The sequence below is a fragment of the Lethenteron reissneri genome, chromosome 65, assembly GCF_015708825.2.
Source record: "Lethenteron reissneri isolate LAM-NWPU_2019-01 chromosome 65, ASM1570882v1, whole genome shotgun sequence".
Classification (NCBI taxonomy): Eukaryota; Metazoa; Chordata; class Hyperoartia; order Petromyzontiformes; family Petromyzontidae; genus Lethenteron; species Lethenteron reissneri.
In genome coordinates, this window is record NC_083843.1 from 12,597,879 (window position 1) to 12,616,045 (window position 18,167).

General features: G+C 53.2%; 1 protein-coding gene across 5 annotated transcripts in view; it reads right to left on the bottom strand.

The window, feature by feature from the left end:
- LOC133359667 (APOBEC1 complementation factor-like) overlaps positions 1-12,061 on the bottom strand; it is a 28,575-nt gene extending 16,514 nt beyond the window's left edge. For all 5 annotated transcript variants that reach the window (XM_061578163.1, XM_061578161.1, XM_061578159.1 and 2 more), the window contains exons 1-5: positions 11,924-12,061; positions 3,914-4,339; positions 1,465-1,599; positions 947-1,077; positions 132-370 (exon numbers count right to left, since the gene is read on the bottom strand). In XM_061578163.1, the coding sequence (XP_061434147.1) occupies positions 132-370; positions 947-1,077; positions 1,465-1,599; positions 3,914-4,129 (721 nt within the window). In that variant the 5' untranslated portion in view covers positions 4,130-4,339; positions 11,924-12,061. The remainder of the gene's footprint in view (positions 1-131; positions 371-946; positions 1,078-1,464; positions 1,600-3,913; positions 4,340-11,923) is intronic.
- Between the last annotated feature and the right edge of the window lie 6,106 nt (positions 12,062-18,167).

Here is an 18,167-nt window from a genome sequence, read left to right on the forward strand (position 1 = left end):
TCGACCCACCCACCCACCCACTCTCTCACCTACTCGCTCACCCACTCACTCACCCACCCACTCGCTCATACACCTACCCACCCACCCACCCACTCATTCACCCACTCACCCACCCACCCACCTCCACCCACCAGGCAGGAGCTTCCTGCGTGCCATGGCCGCGTCGCGGTGACTGCGGTACTCCACGAAGGCGAAGCCACGGTTCTTGGCCTTGTCGCTGGCGCTGGGGTAGACGATGACCGCCACCACCCCCTCCGTGACCTTGGCCACCTCCTGACGGATCTCCTCGCGACCTTTGCCCCTCGGGATGCCGCCCACAAAGAGGCGGCAGTTGTCCACGCTGGGACACACCCCTAGAAGGCGGCCCTTCCTGTGTGGGGGGGTGGGGGGTGTGGGGGGTGTGGGGGTGGTGGTAAACAGGGGGCATGGAGAGACTCAAAACTGAGACCCATTGACTCAGCATAGACTCAACACTGCCCATAGACTCTGGAAGTCTGGACCACGTACCCAAAGCAGCCATTGCTGCTGAATGAGCCACAGTCCTAAACCTCGCCCATTTACCCTCGACATCAGGAGGAGTGGGGGACGATGGCAAGCCCAGCTGCAAGCGATGATGAAATTCTCACTTGCAGCTTTCATCAGCTATCTGAGACCAGGCCACCTTAGGTTGGAATGGGGTCTTGGGTGTACACTCACTACCGGAGTGGAAGAATGGCAGGTGCATCTTACAGATGACTAGTCGATGGTCAGTGGGCAGATCAGCTCCACGGTAGGTCCTGGTGTCAAGGACATGGGCTCGCATCCGCTGACCCATCACTACATAGTCCAGCAGATGTTCTTGCTTGGACCAGGCATGCATCCATGATGTGGTGTGGATGCGCCGATGCCGGAACAGCGTGTTGGTAATTACAAGCCCATGGGCTGCACACACACAGACACACCCCACCTGATCTCGTAGTTGTTGAGCTGGCGTATCGCTTCCTGTGCCTCCTGCCTGCTGGTGAACGTGACGAAGGCGAAGCCGCGATTGTCTCCGTTGAAGTTCATCATCATCCGCATCTCGTAGATCGTTCCCATCTGCGACGGGACGCACAGACAAAGGTCACCACCCCCAACAACACCCTCTTGTAGCCTCGAACACCTCCCCCCCCCCACACACACACAGTCAGTGTCACCCCCCCCCCCCCAACAACAACACCCTCCTTGTAGCCTCGAACACCCCCCCCCACACACACACAGTCAGTGTCACCCCCCCCCCCCAACAACAACACCCTCCTTGTAGCCTCGAACACCCCCCCCCACACACACACAGTCAGTGTCACCCCCCACCCCCCCCCCGTGTAGTCTCGAACACCGTGACCCAAACTCCCCGCAACCCTCATCTTTGTGACGTCGCACCCACTCCATTGTGACGTCACCCCCCCATTGTGACGTCACCCCCCCCCCTCCCCATTGTGACCTCACCTTCTGGCACACCGGCACGAGTTCGTCCTCGAAGAGGTCCCGCGGCAGCTTCCCCAGGAAGACTTCGCAGCCTCGTTGGGGGGGGGGGCCCTCCCAGCCCGGTGGGGGGCCCCCGAACTTGCGCTGCCCGTTCTCCTGGGGGGGGGGGTCAGGGGGGGTGGGGTGGTGGGGGGCGGATGGGAGAGGTGTGCTTGTAATACAAATAAACTGCCACTACACTATACACTACACTATACACTACACTACTATACACTACACTACTATACACTATACACTACACTATACTACTACACTATACACTACACTAGTATACACTACACTACTATACACTACACTACTATACACTACACTATACACTACACTATACACTACACTACTATACACTACACTATACACTACACTACTATACACTACACTACTATACACTACACTACTATACACTACACTACTATACACTACACTATACACTACACCATACACTACACTAAACACTACACTACTATACACTACACTACTATACACTATACACTACACTATACACTACACTACTATACACTACACTACTATACACTACACTACTATACACTATACTATACACTACACCATACACTACACTATACACTACACTACTATACACTATACTATACACTACACTATACACTACTACACTATACACTACTACACTATACACTACACTACACACTACACTATACACTACACTACTATACACTACACTACACACTACACTATACACTACACTACTATACACTACACTATACACTACTACACTATACACTACACTATACACTACACTATACACTACACTACTAAACACTACACTATACACTACACACTACACTATACACTACACTACTATACACTATACACTAAACTATACACTACACTATACACTACACACTACACTACACTAAACACTACACTACTATACACTACACTATACACTACACTACACTATACACTACACACTACACTACACTATACACTACACTACTATACACTACTACACACTACACTATACACTACACTATACACTATGTAATGAGTTCCCGGAGACACTTGTAGAGGTAACTTCTTTATTACAATACAACACTCCAACAGTCCTGATACTCTGTTACAGCCTAGGTACACAGCCTAGGTACACAGCCTAGATACACTACTCTGGCTACGCTCTGGGGTCCTCCGGCTACAATTACCCTAGGGGAGGCTACCTGACCCGACCCAGCCAAGGTGCAGGTCTGGACTCTGGCTTCCTCGGAACTCGCCCTTACAAGGACGTAGAGCCGGGAATCCCAGAGTCCCACCACTGGCCTCACAGCGTCCCGGCCCTTACAAGGACAAGCGGGACGAGGGGGTCCAGGGTCCTAAGCCGGCTGGCTGGCGGGTCTTGGGTCTTGAGTTGCGACTGGCCCCGATCAGCCAGGGAGCTGCCCTTTTATGCCTCGTCCCCAACGAGGTGTGGGGCTGTGTGCACCCCCAGATATCCCACAGAGAACACACAGCCCCCCCCCCCATTGGTGGCGCCAAGGGGCTTAACTGTCTGGGGTGCCTGGGATCCTAGCGCCTGGCGCCAAGGGCTTATCTGTCTAAGGTCCCAGAGCCCCCAGCAGCCCCTCCCCTCTTATGGCACTACAACTGTAATGTGAGGATATATCCGGCTCACTGACGTATCACAACTCGTCATGATGATTGGCTCTGCCGGTCCTGGTCTATAGCCAATGGGGGGAAGCCTAGGGGCGTGGCCCTGACGTAATGGAAAGGTGACAGCTGTTAATAGAGGATTGGTTCTGTTGGCTTTGGCCACAGCCAATGGGGAGATGAGTCAGGGGCGTGGTCCCGGGAACTTACGAGGGAGCCTGGAATACTCCATGGAGGCTAACCATGACTGGTGGAAACGTACCACATGACACGGGTATTAAATAGGGGTGGAGACGAACGACACGGGGTCAGAACGGGAACGAACGGAGGAAGAGGGCCACGCGGAAGCGGGGCTCCAGGTTGCCACGTGGCGGTGCGTCTCTATCCCTCTCACGCTGCCGGTCAGCAGCGTGAAGGAAAGCCGTGATACAAGTTGAATAAAAGACGGATTCCAGAAGTCCCCTCAACGACCTTTATTACACAACTACACTACTGTACACTACACACTACACTATACACTACACTATACACTACACTATACACTATACACTACACTATACACTACACTATACACTACACACTACACTATACACTACACTATACACTACACTACACTATACACTACACTACACACTACACTATACACTACACTACACACTACACTATACACTACACACTACACTACACTACTATACACTACACACTACACTACACTACTATACACTACACTATACACTACACTAACACTACACTATACACACTATACACTACACTATACACTACACTACTGTACCTGCACGATGCTGTATCCCGTCCGCTGGCCCAGAGCCCTCAGCTCCGCCTCCTTCTGTACCCCCGCGAGGCTCCCCGCGGGGGCTCCCCCCCTTAGGGCCCCCCCCGTGGGGGTCCCCCCCCCCGTGGGGGCCCCTCCCCCCGTGGGGGCCTCTCCCCCCGTGGGGGGCCCCTCCCGGAGGGGTCCGGTCCCCCCGTCGCCGTGATTCTCATCCATTCTGCACGATTCCTGCTTCGATTCTGGTCCCTGATTCGGAATTTTGATGGGGAGGCGGTGGTGGTGGTGGTGATTGTCGTGGTGATTGTGGTGATGGTGAGGGTCGTGGTGATGGTCGTGGTGATGGTGAGGGTCGTGGTGATGGTGGTGATGGTGGTGATGCTCCCCGGAGTTCCTTCCCCTGACGATCTGAATCACCGCCTCGAGTTACTGCGGGCACAGAAGCACACACACAGCATACACACATCATACAGCATACACACAGCATACACACAGCATACAGATTAAACACACAGCACACACACAGCATACACACAGCATACAGATTAAACACAGCACACACACAGCATACACACACAGCATACACACAGCATACACACAGTATACAGATTACACACACAGCACACACACAGCACGCACACAGATTACACATAGCATACACACATCCTACAACATACAGCATACACACACACACCATACACACACACAGCATACACACATCATACAGATTACACACACACAGCATACACACAGCATACACACACACAGCACACACACAGCATACACACACACAGCATACACACAGCACACACACACACAGCATACACACACAGCATACATGTACACACAGACAAAGATCCCCCGTCTAGCCTCTAACAGGCTGTAGGGGCAAGTGCTGTTAGTAGCACCTACACACAGACAAAGATCCCCTGTGTAGCCTCTAGCAGGCTGTAGGGGGTGGTAGTGGTGATGGTGGTGATGGTGGTGATGATGGTGGTGATGATGGTGGTGATGGTGATGGTGGTGATGGTGGTGGTGGTGATGTTGGTGACGGTGGTGATGGTGGTGATGGTGGTGATGGTGATAGTGATGGTGATAGTGATGATGGTGATGTTGGTGGTGATGGTGGTGGTGGTGATGGTGGTGATGGTGGTGATGGTGGTGTAACTTTGCCCTCTGTGTTATCTGTATTCGACCTTTGCCCGCCAACAGCTCAGCAGGAGAGATAACGAGAAGTGACTGTTGATGTGTGGGTGGTGATGTTGCTGATGGTGGTGATGGTGGTGGTGATGGTGGTGGTGATGGTGGTGATGGTGGTGGTGATGGTGGTGATGGTGATGGTGGGGGTGATGGTGGTGGTGATGGTGGTGATGGTGGTGATGGTGGTGATGGTGATGGTGGGGGTGATGGTGGTGATGGTGGTGGTGATGGTGGTGGTGATGGTGGTGATGGTGGTGATGGTGAGGTGATGGTGGTGATGGTGGTGATGGTGGCGATGATGGTGGTGGTGAGGGTGGTGATGGTGGTGATGGTGGTGAAGGTGGTGATGGTGGTGATGGTGATGGTGGTGGTGGTGATGGTGGTGATGATGGTGGTGGTGATGGTGGTGGTAATGGTGGTGGTGATGGTGGTGATGGTGATGGTGGTGATGGTGATGGTGGTGTAGCGGTGGTGGTGGTGTAGTGGTGGTGTGGTGGTGGTGTAGTGGTGATGGTGGTGGTGTAGTAAACATCGCTAGCACTGGGGGAGAGATAAAGGCGGCCGGGCGTGGTGGTGCTGGCCACACCACCCCACTGTGTGTGTAGCCACAGTGCCGGTAGCCTCCATAGGCGATGATTCATGATCCTCCTCTCTTTCTCATCTCTCTCATCTCTCGCTCATCTCTCTCATCTCTCGCTCATCTCTCTCATCTCTCCCCTCTCTCTCCCCTCTTTCCCCTCTCTCTCCCCTCTCTCTCACTCATCTCTCTCATCTCTCTCTCATCTCTCTCATCCCTCTCACCTCGCTCTCTCATCTCTCTCATCTCTCTCTCATCTCTCTCATCTCTCTCACCTCTCGCTCATCTCTCGCTGATCTCTCTCTCATCTTTCTCATCTCTCTCCCCTCTCTCTCCCCTCTCTCTATCTCTCTCGGGCTGTCTCGAACCTCACCTTGGACCCGTGACCTCGCCTGCTCAGAGTCGAACTCACATCACGACGCTTCTCTGGGGCAGGATCCCTCTCCCCCCCTTCTCTCCTCTCTCTCTATCTCCTCTCTCTCTCCCCTTCTCTCTGTCTCTCTTTCTCTGCCTCTAACCTCTCTCTCCTCAATATAGATACGTAAATAACCACATATATATACCCTTATAGAGACCCACAGAGACCCATATAGAGACCCATATAGAGACCCACACAGATCCAGAGATTCGTATAGACCCACACAGACCCACAGACACACAGATACCCACAGAGACCCACATAGACACACAGAGACCCACAGAGACCCACAGACACACAGAGACCCACAGAGACCCACACAGACACACAGAGACTCACAGAGACCCACACAGACACACAGAGACCCACAGAGACCCACAGATACACAGAGACCACAGAGACCAACAGAGACACACAGAGACCCACAGAGACCCACAGAGGCCCACAGAGATACACAGAGACCCAGAGAGATCCACAGAGATACACAGAAACACACATAGACACACAAAGACCCACAGACACACAGAGATTCACAGAGACACACAGAGACGCACAGAGATACACAAACCCACAAAGACCCACAGAGACCCACAGAGATACACAGATACCCACATAGATACACAGAGACCCACAGAGACACACAGAGACCCACAGAGACCCACAGAGAAACACAGAGACCAACAAACACATATAGAGACCCACGAAGATCCAGAGACTCTTATATACCCACATAGACCCACAGACACCTACAGAGACACACTGCGACGCACAAAGATACACAGAGATCCACAAAGACCCACAGAGACCCACAGAGACACACAAAGAGCCACAGAGATACACAGAGACCCACAGACACCCACAGAGACCCACAGAGACCCACAAAGACCCACAAAGAACTACAGAGACACACAGAGACACACAAAGACCCAAGAAGATCCAGAGATTCGTAGAGACCCATACAGACCCACATACACCCACAGAGACGCACAGAGATACACAGAGACACACAAAGACCCACACAGATACACAGAGACCCACAGGGATACACAGAGACTCACATAGATACACAGAGACCCACAGGGATACACAGAGACCCACAGAGATACACAAAGCGAGACCCACAGAGACCCATAGAGATACATAGAGACCCACAGAGAGACACAAAGACCCACACAGATACACAGAGACACACAAAGACCCATAGAGATACACAGATACTCATATAGAGAACCACAAAGATCCAGAAACTCTTATAGACCCACACAGACCCACAGAGATACATAGAGACCCACAGAGACCCACAGACCCACAGAGACCCACGGAAACCAACAGAAGCCCACAGAGACCCACAGAGACCCACAGAGATACACAGAGACCCACAGAGACCCATATAGAGACCCACAAATATCCAGAAACTCGTATAGACCCACACAGACCCACACAGACTCACAAAGACCCATAGAGACCCATACTCATCGAGACCCATACCAAAACTAAACCATGTTTATCTTGATTTGAAGCTTTCGTGACTGCAGGAATCCATACGCTTTGTTTCTTTCACTCACCCACCCACTCACTCACGTAGGTAGAAAAATAAAACAAAATAAAACAAAAAATTAATACATCATATGATATATATCCACAGAGGTACATCAAGATACACAGAGACCTACAGAGACACATAGAGACTCATATAGATGTATAGAGATATGTAAATATACATAGAGACCCATAGAGATTCCCAGAGACCCATAGAGATACATAGATATACATGAAGATACAAAGAGACCCACTGAGACCCACAGAGACCCATAGATAACCATGGAGACCCATAGAGATACATAAAACTACATGGAGACACATAGAGACCCATTGAGATACATAGACATTCATGGAGACCCATACTCAGAGACTCATATAGAAACCCACAGACCCACAGAGACCCACAGATCCACAGAGACCCACAGACACCCAAAGAGACCCATATAGACACATATAAATCCACAAAGACCCATGGAGACCCACAGAGATACATTGAGACCGTATACACAGACAAAGATCCCCCGTGTAGCCTCTAGCGGGCTGTAGGGGCAAGTGATGTTAGTAGCGAGTAGCAGCAGCACCTATGAAGGCTACCGGCACTGTGGCACACAGAGGGGGTGGGTGGCCACCACCACGCCCGGCCGCCTTTGTCTCTCCCCCAGTGCTAGCGATGCTCACTACACCAACACCGCTACACCACCACCACTACACCATCACCACCAACACCGCTGCACCACCACCACGATTACATCACCACCATCACTACACCACCACCACCACAACACTACACCGCTACACCAGGTACTCATTTGATGCTGAGTCGACCTAGGGGAAGTCCAGGACCGGTTCAAAGAATCGTCACTCGGGTCGCCGGGTTCATAGCGCAGCGAAGCGCTACCCACTGCAACTACCTCAACAACAACAACCGCCATTCGCCACTAAGTCGCGGTGATGTCACCACGACGCTTGTGCCAGGCTATGTGCACCTTGAGGCCACGCTGGCAGGAGGTCACGGGGCAGACCCAGGTGCGACGGGTCGATTGACATGACTGGCTGATGCACCACCTGTGCCCCCTACTGTGCCAACTGTGCTTTAGCCGCCCGGCACTCCGATCATTGTTTTGAGCATCGCTCCTCTGCCCTCCGTTGTTTTTGGAAGGCGACTGCCTCCAATTGCCCAGTAGGGTCCTTCACGAGCCTCCTTCACAGAAACCGATCTTGACACCGCTGGTACCAGTCATCGGCAAGTCCACTCAGCTCCACATCCTACTGTACCACGTCACTCCATCTCTTCTCTAGCCCATGCCGCGCCCATTTAGCCTCCTCGATACAGCCGAATAAAAGCTGTTTAGGCATGCGGTGACTGGGCAAGCGGGCTACATGACCCAGCCAACGCAGCCTTGCCTGCCGGAGGAGCTCACCGATGGGACTTTGTCCAGATCTTTCAAGGATTTGTGAGCTCCGCACACAATCCAGCCTGGTTAAACCCAGGATGGATCGTAGGCAAGCCAGCCTAAATGTTTATAACCGGCGAAGATGCTCCACTAGGGGGGTCCACGTTTCGCAAGCGTAGAGAAGGGAGGGAGTGACTGGCCGAGAAGACCTGAACCTTCGTGTGGAACGACAGACCAGGTAGCTTCTACACAGCGTTACGCAACCGATGAAAAAATAATGCCGCTTGACTGATTCGGAGTGAGACCTCTACTGTTAAACCGGAGCCAGTCATAAGCACACTGCCCAGGTATGGAGAAACTCTCCACTCTCTCCACAACTGCCCTATCGCCGATTGGGAGTTGTGGGGGTGGAGTGTCCGATGGTACAAATTACCCAGGCAGGTGCTTCGTTTTGGTGGGGCTGATGGTAAGGCCCCACCTCTTAGTGGCACACTCCAGTTTCAGAAGCAGCACCTCCAACTCCTCCTTTGAGTGAGCAGCGATTTCCAGATCATCAGCATACATAACATGGTTGACCAATAGGGAGCCATTCCTTGACCACACCCGAGCATCGATCAACCTCCCATTGTATCTGTACCAGATGGAAATTCTTCTGGTACAGCTATTTAAGGCCTCATAAACTACCTGGTCAAAATAGATGTTCAATAATGTGGGAGCCAGAAGACATCCCTGTCGCACCCCAAGGTGTACAGCGAATGGCTCCGACTCCCTGCCACGTAGTTTTACCCGGGCCTGCTCACCATCATGAAGGTCCTTAATGAGCGTGAGCAGAGGGCCAGGGACTCAGAAAGCACGAAGAACAACCCAGAGCCCAGGCCTACTGTGGATGTCATAGGCCTTGACCAGTTCAATAAAGCAGAGATTTAGATGGCTCAGAGGGCTATACCTAATAAATAAACTTGAAACTTGAAGGTCTTGTTGGAATTCCCTACACCTCTGCTGCAGGAGACGGACAAAAAATATGACATCCGTGCAGGACCGCCCTTTCCTGAAACCGCATTGGGGCGCCACAAGCCTCTTCTCAGCGTGCCTAGCAAAACGATGTTGAATAATCCTTGCCAGGACCTTTCCCGGTACACTGAGGAGTGAGATGCCCCTGTAGTTGTTACAGTCTGTGCGGTCCCCCTTCTTAAAGAGGGGGACCACCAGGGCATCCTTCCAGTCCTGCGGAACACGTGCAGTGGTCCAGACTGTTATGATGTCATGTAGGGCAGTCTGTGCACAAACGCCACCCTCCCTCAGCATTTCACTTGGGAGATCATCTCTGCCCGGTGCCTTTCCTGGTCTCAGACTCCGGATCGCCTTCAGTACTTCCTCAACAGATGGCACCTCAGCCAGCCACTCACAGGGGGTGACTTATTCCAATATTTGAGGCACCGCAGCCTCGGCAGGGTCATCCCCACTTTGTCCCACGTTGTTATCCAAGCTGAGGGATGTCCCCTCCCCCAGGACCTCTGAAATGCTCAGCAAATCTGCAAACCTGTTACTGGGGGTCGGAGATTGGATCACCGTTCCTTCCCCTAATGATGGTAATAGGTGTGAGGCTGCAGGTTTCTTTTTTGATGGAGTTAAAGAGCGATTTGTGATCACGGGCCACTGAGGCAGACTCCATCTCCTCAGCAACCCGCGACGACCACCCATCCTTGCAGCGCCTCACGGCTCTCCGAAGCTCTGAACGAAGGCTGCGGTAAGCCTCCTCATTCTCTGAAGTGGGATGCTGTAGACGATTAGAGTGGGCCTGTCGATTTTTCTCAGCCAGCCTGAACACCTCCACTCTCAGCCAGGGTCTCTGGGGAGGTCTGGAACGTTTACCCAAAGCAGACATTGCAGCTGCATGAGCTACAGTCCTAAGCTTCGCTCATTTCCCCTCGACATCAGGAGGAGTGGGGGACGATGCCAAGCCCAGCCGCAAGCGATGATGACATTCTCGCTTGAAACTTTCATCAGCGAGCTGAGACCAGGCCACTAAGGGTTTGAATGGGGTCCTGGGTGTACACCCACCACCGGAGTGGAAGAATGGCAGGCGCATGTTACAGATGACAAGTCCATGGTCAGTGGGCAGATCAACTCCACGGTTGGTCCTGGTGTTAAGGACATGGGCCCACATCCGCTGTTCCGTGACTTTCTAATCCAGATGTTCAGTCACCCACTCACCCACTCACTCACACACTCTCTCACTCAGACACTAAAACATTCACTCACACACTCACTCGCTCACACTCACTCACACCCCCACACATCCACTCACTCACTCACACATCCACTCACTCACACACTCACTCACTCACACACTCAAACATTCACTCACTCACACACACGGACACACTCACTCACACACACTCATGCACAGACACGTGGCATATATACACATCACACACACTCACCACACACATACATCACACACACACCACACACACCACACACACATGAAACACACATGACACACATCACACACAACACACATCACACACACCACACACACACCACACACATGAAACACACACTACACACATCACACACACAACACACACATCACAGCCCATTCACACACCACACATGACACAAACATTACACACGACACACATGACACCACACATGACACACCACACACACGCCACACGCCACACACATCACACATGACCCACGCGCCACACACATGACACACACATGACACACACACACCACATACACGACTGACACATGACACACACACACCGCACACATGACACACACCACAAACACGACACACACATGACACACACCACATGACACACACCACATGACACACACATGACACACACATGACACACGACCACCCCCACCTGGTTAATTTGGCGAGAGCCGGGAGATTTCTCTGGTGGTGCTGGCGAGGGTCTCTCCGCTCCGCTAATCAACACGCGATTTGTGAGGGCGACAGCGGCGAGGAAGACCCCTCAACTCCTCACTCAGTGGTGGGGGGGTGAGGTGGGGGGGTGAGGTGGGGGGGTGGGGGGGGGGTGAGGTGGGGGGTGAGGTGGGGGGTGTGGTGGGGGGTGTAGGGGCTGACGTTCGAACTCCACAGCGAGAGACCTTGGCCCCCCTCTCCTCGTTAATCATTGAGCCACTCACCCACCCAGTCACCCACTCACTCACCCACCCAGTCACCCACTCACCCACCCACTCACCCACCCAGTCACCCACTCACCCACCCAGTCACCCACTCACCCACCCACCCACTCACTCACCCACTCACCCACTCACCCACCCAGTCACCCACTCACTCACCCACTCACCCACCCACCCACTCACCCACCCACTCACCCACTCACCCACCCATTCACTCACCCACTCACCCAGTCACCCACTCACCCACTCACCCACCCACTCACCCACCCACCCACTCACCCACCCAGTCACCCACTCACCCACCCAGTCAACCACTCACCCACCCAGTCACCCACTCACCCAGTCAACCACTCACCCACCCAGTCACTCACCCACCCACTCACCCACTCACTCACCCAGTCAACCACTCACCCACCCAGTCACCCACTCACCCACCCAGTCACCCACTCACCCACCCACCCACTCACTCACTCACCCACTCACCCACCCAGTCACCCACTCACCCACCCAGTCACCCACTCACCCAGTCACCCACTCACCTACCCATTCACTCACCCACCCACTCACCCACTCACTCACTCACTCACCCACCCACTCACCCACTCACTCACCCACCCACTCACCCACTCACTCACCCACCCACTCACTCACCCACTCACCCCTCAGCCACCCAGTCACCCACTCACCCACTCACTCACCCACTCACCCACCCAGTCACCCACTAACCCATCCACCCACTCACTCACCCCCTACCCACCCATTCACTCACCCACTCACCCACTCACACACCCATTCACTCACCCACCCACTCACCCACTCACTCACCCACCCACCCACCCACTCACCCACCCACTCACCCACTCACTCACCCACTCACTCACCTACCCATTCACTCACCCACCCACCCACTCACCCACTCACTCACCCACCCATTCACTCACCCACCCACTCACCCACTCACTCACCAACCCACTCACTCACTAACCCACCCACTCACCCACTCACTCACTCACTCACCCACCCATTCACTCACCCACTCACCCACTCACCCACCCAGTCACCCACTCACTCACCCACCCAGTCACCCACTCACCCACTCACTCACCCACTCACCCATCCAACCACTCACCCACCCACTCACCCACCCAGTCACCCACTCACCCACTCACCCACTCACGCACCCACCCTACTCACCCACTCACCCACCCACCCACTCACTCACCCACTCACTCACCCAGTCACCCACTCACCCACTCACTCACCCACTCACCCACCCAACCACTCACCCACTCACTCACCCACTCACCCACTCACTCACCCATCCACCCACTCACTCAATCACTCACCCACCCACCCACTTACCCACTCACCCACCCACTCACCCACTCACCCACCCACTCACCCATCCAGTCACCTACTCACCCACCCACTCACCCACCCACTCACCCACCCACTCACCCACCCACTTACCCACTCACCCACCCACCCCACTCACCCAACCAGTCACCCACTCACCCACTCACCCACCCACCCACTCACCCACCCAGTCACCCACTCAACCACTCACCCACTCACCCTCCCACTCACTCACTCACCCACCCACCCACCCACTCACCCACCCAGTCACCCACTCACCCACCCACCAACACCCCCCCACCAATACCCCTCTCGTTATCGGCAGTGCACCTCCCACCCCGAGCTAAACATTAACCCGGTACCATTCACCACCTGTCCGTGTGTGTGTGTATCTGTGTGTGTCTGTGTGTGTGTGTCTGTGTGTGTGTCCGTGTGTGTGTGGGTGTCTGTGTGTGTGTGTCTGTGTGTGTGTGTGGGTGTCTGTGTGTGTCCGTGTGTCTCTGTGTGTGTGTGTGTCCGTGTGTGTCTGTGTGTGTCTGTGTCTGTCTGTGTGTGTGGGTGTGTGTGTGGGTGTCTGTGGGTGTGTGGGTGTCTGTGTGTTTGTGTCTGTGTGTGTGTGTCTGTGTGTGTGGGTGTCTGTCTGTGTGTGTCAATGTATGTCTGTGTGTGTCTGTGTGTGTGTGTCTGTGTGTGTGTAGGTGTCTGCGTGTTTGTGTCTGTGTGTGTCTGTGTGTGAGTGGTAGTGTAGTGGATAGCGCTACGCTGCAGCGGTTAGTGCGCTGCGCTATGAACCCGGCGTCACGAGTTCGATTCCTGCTCACGGCCAACACCAGTGACGATTATCTGGACCGGTCCCGGGCCTCCCCTAGGTCGACTCAGCCTCAAATGAGTACCTGGTGCGGTGTGTAAACATTGCCACTAGGGAGACAAAGGCGGTCGGGCGTGGTGCTGGCCACCCACCCCCTCGTGTACCGTTCCGGCCTTCATAGGTGCTTGCTAACAGCACTTGCCCCGACAGTCTGTAAAGGCTACACGGGGGGTCTTTGTCTGCGTCTTTGTCTGTGTGTGTATGGGTAGGTAGGTGAGTGAGTGAGTAGGTGAGTGGATAGGTGAGTAGATAGGTGAGTAGGTGAGTAGGTGCTCTCGAGTGAAACATTAACCCGGTACCATTCACCACCTGTGCGTGTCTGTGTGTGTTTGGGTGAGTGTCTTTGTGTGTGTGTGTGGTTAGGTGAGTGAGTTTTTTGGGTGAGTAGGTGGGTGAGTAGGTGGGTGAGAGAGTAGGTGAGTGGGTGGGTGGGTGCGTGGGTGAGTCGGTGGGTGAGTGGGTGGGTGAGTGGGTGAGTAGGTGAGTGGATGAGTGGGCGGTTGGGTGGGTGGGTGAGTAGATGAGTGGGTGGGTGAGTGGGTGGGCGATTGGGTGGTTGGACTGACTGAGATGACTCAGTTTGTCGACCCGTGGCACCTGCTGGGTCTGTCCAGTGACCTCCAGCCAGTGAGACTTTGACACTTCGCATGGCCTCAAGGTGCACCTAGCTTGGCACAATCGGTTGTTGTTGTTGACTGGGTGATTGAGTGGGTGAGTGGTTGGGTGAGTGGGTGGGTGGATGTGTGATTGGATGAGTAAATTAGTAGGTTGGTGAGAGGGTGAGTAGGTGAGTGGGTGAGTGGGTGAGTGGGTTGGTGTGTGATTGGATGAGTAAATGAGTAGGTGGGTGAGAGGGTGAGTAGGTGAGTGGGTGAGTGAGTGGGTGAGTAGGTGAATGAGTGGGTGAGTGGGTAAGTGGGTGGGTGAGTGGGTGAGTAGGTGTGTGCGTAGGTGAGTAGGTGAGTAAGTGGGTGAGAGGGTGAGTGGGTTAGTATGTGGGTGAGTATGTGAGTAGGTGAGTGAGTAATTGAGTGAGTGGTTGAGTAGGTGGGTGAGTGGGTGAGTAAGTGAGGGAGTAGGTGAGTGAGTAGGTGAGTGAATAGGTCAATAGGTAAGTAGGCACTCCCCGGCTAAAGCATTGAATCGGTACCACGCACCACATGTCTGTGTGTGTGTCTGTGTGTGTGTGTCTGTGCGTGTGTGTCTGTGTGTGTGTCTGTGTGTGTGTGTGTCTGTGTGTGTGTGTCTGTGTTCCGCAGGATTGGAAGGATGCCCTGGTCGTCCCCCTCTTTAAGAAGGGAGACCGCACAGACTGTAACAACTACAGGGGCATCTCATTCCTAAGTGTGCCGGGAAAGGTCCTGGCAAGGATTATTCAACATCGCCTTGCTAGGCACGCTGAGGAGAGGCTTGCGGAGCCAATGCGGTTTCAGGAAAGAGCGGTCCTGCACAGATGCAATATTTTCTGTCCGTCTGCTACAACAGAGGTGTAGGGAATTCCAACAAGACCTACATCTCTGCTTTATTGACCTGGTCAAGGCCTAAGATACCATCAGTAGGCCTGGGCTCTGGGTTGTTCTTCGTGCTTTCAGAGTCCCTGACCCGCTGCTATCTGTCATTAAGGACCTTCATGATGGTGAGCGGGCCCGAGTAAAACTACGTGGGGGGGGGGGGGGGGGGAGTCGGAGCCATTCCCTTTTCACCTTGGGGTGCGACAGTGATGTCCTCTGGCTCCCACATTGTTTAACTTATATTTCGACCACGTAGTTCATCAAGCCTTCAATGGCTGTACTGGAGGAATTTCCATCTGGTACAGATACAATGGGAGGCTGATCGATGCCCGGGTGCGGTCAAGGGATGGCTCCCTATTGAACAACTACGTTATGTATGCCGATGACCTGGTAATTGCGGCTCACTCAGAGAAGGAGTTGGAGGCGCTGCTGCTGAACCTGGTGCTTGCCACTAAGAGGTGGGGATTTACCATCAGCCCCACTAAAACGAAGCACCTGCCTGGGTATTTTGTACCATCGGTATACTCCACCCCCACAACTCCATATTGGTAATGGGGCAGTTGTGGAGAGAGTGGAGAGTTTCCCATACCTGGGCAGTGTGCTCATGACCGACTCTGCATCAGTCGAGCGGCATTATCTTTTCATCGGTTGCGTAACACTGTGTGCAAGCTACCTGGTCTGTCGCTCCGCACGAAGCTTCGGGTCTTTTCGGCCACGGTCATTCCCTCCCTTCTCTATGCTTGTGAAACGTGGACTGCCCTAATGGAACATCGTCGCCAGTTAGAAACATTGAGGTTGGCCCTGCCGACGATCCATCTTGGGTTTAACCTGCAGTCTGGATTGTGTGAGGAGTTTACAAATCCTTGAAAGATCTGGACAAAGTCCCTTTGGTGAGTTCCTCCGGCAGGCAAGCCTGCATTGGCTGGGTCATGTAGCCCGCATGCCCAGCCACCGCATGCCTAAACAGCTTCTGTTTGGCTGCATAGAGGGGGCTAAACGGGCAAGGCACAGGCTGGAGAAGAGATGGAGTGATGGGTGAGTGGGTAAGTAGGTTAGTGAGTGAGTGGGTGAGTGGTTGAGTGGGTGAGTGAGTGGGTGAGTGAGTGGGTGAGTGAGTAGGTGGGTGAGTGAGTGGGTGGGTGAGGTGGGTGGGTGTTTGAGTGGGTGCGTGGGTGAGTGAGTGAGTTGGTGAGTGAGTGGGTGAGTGGGTGGGTGAGTGGGTGGGTGTTTGAGTGGGTGAGTGGGTGAATGAGTGGGTGAGTGAGTGGGTGGGTGAGTAGGTAGGTGACTGGGTGAGTGTGTAGATGAGTGAGTGGGTGACTGGGTGAGTGAGTGGGTGAGTGAGTGGCACAGGCTAGCGAAAAGATGGAGTGATGAGGTACAAGAGGATGTGGAGCTGATTGGACTTTCCCTATGTGTCCTGAATTTTGGGCCACCCCTGTATAAGAACGATGCCCCTATGGTGTCAAAGTTCCTGCACAACAACAGCAGTAAACTACCGCTTGAGACACAATCTTTTAACTCAGTAACTTGGGCGGTGTCGCCCCCTTGTGAAGAGATAGCGGAATTGCATCACCATCAGACTATGTGCAGTCGCATAGAGACTCGTAGAGATACATAGAGACTCGGAAAGATATATAGAGATATTTAGAGATACATAGAGACTCATAGAGATACATAGAGACTCATAGACACTTTTAGAGATACATAGAGATACACATAGACCCATAGAGATACAGAGACACACAGAGACACACAGAGACCCATAGAGATACACAGAGACCCATAGAGATACACAGAGACCCATAGAGACACACAGAGACACATAGAGACCCATAGAGATACACAGATACCCATAGAGATACACAGAGACCCATGGAGATACACAGAGACCCATAGAGATACACAGAGACCCATAGAGATACACAGAGACCTATAGAGATACACAGAGAACTATAGAGATACACAGAGACCCATATAGATACACAGAGACCCATAGAGATACACAGAGACCCATGTAGATACACAGAGACCTATAGAGATACACAGAGACCCATAGGGATACACAGAGACCTATAGAGATGCACAGAGACACATAGATATACACAGAGATCCATATAGATACACAAAGACCCATAGATATACACAGAGACCCATAGAGCTACATAGAGACCCATAGAGATACACAGAGACCCATAGAGATACACAGAGACCTATAGAGATACA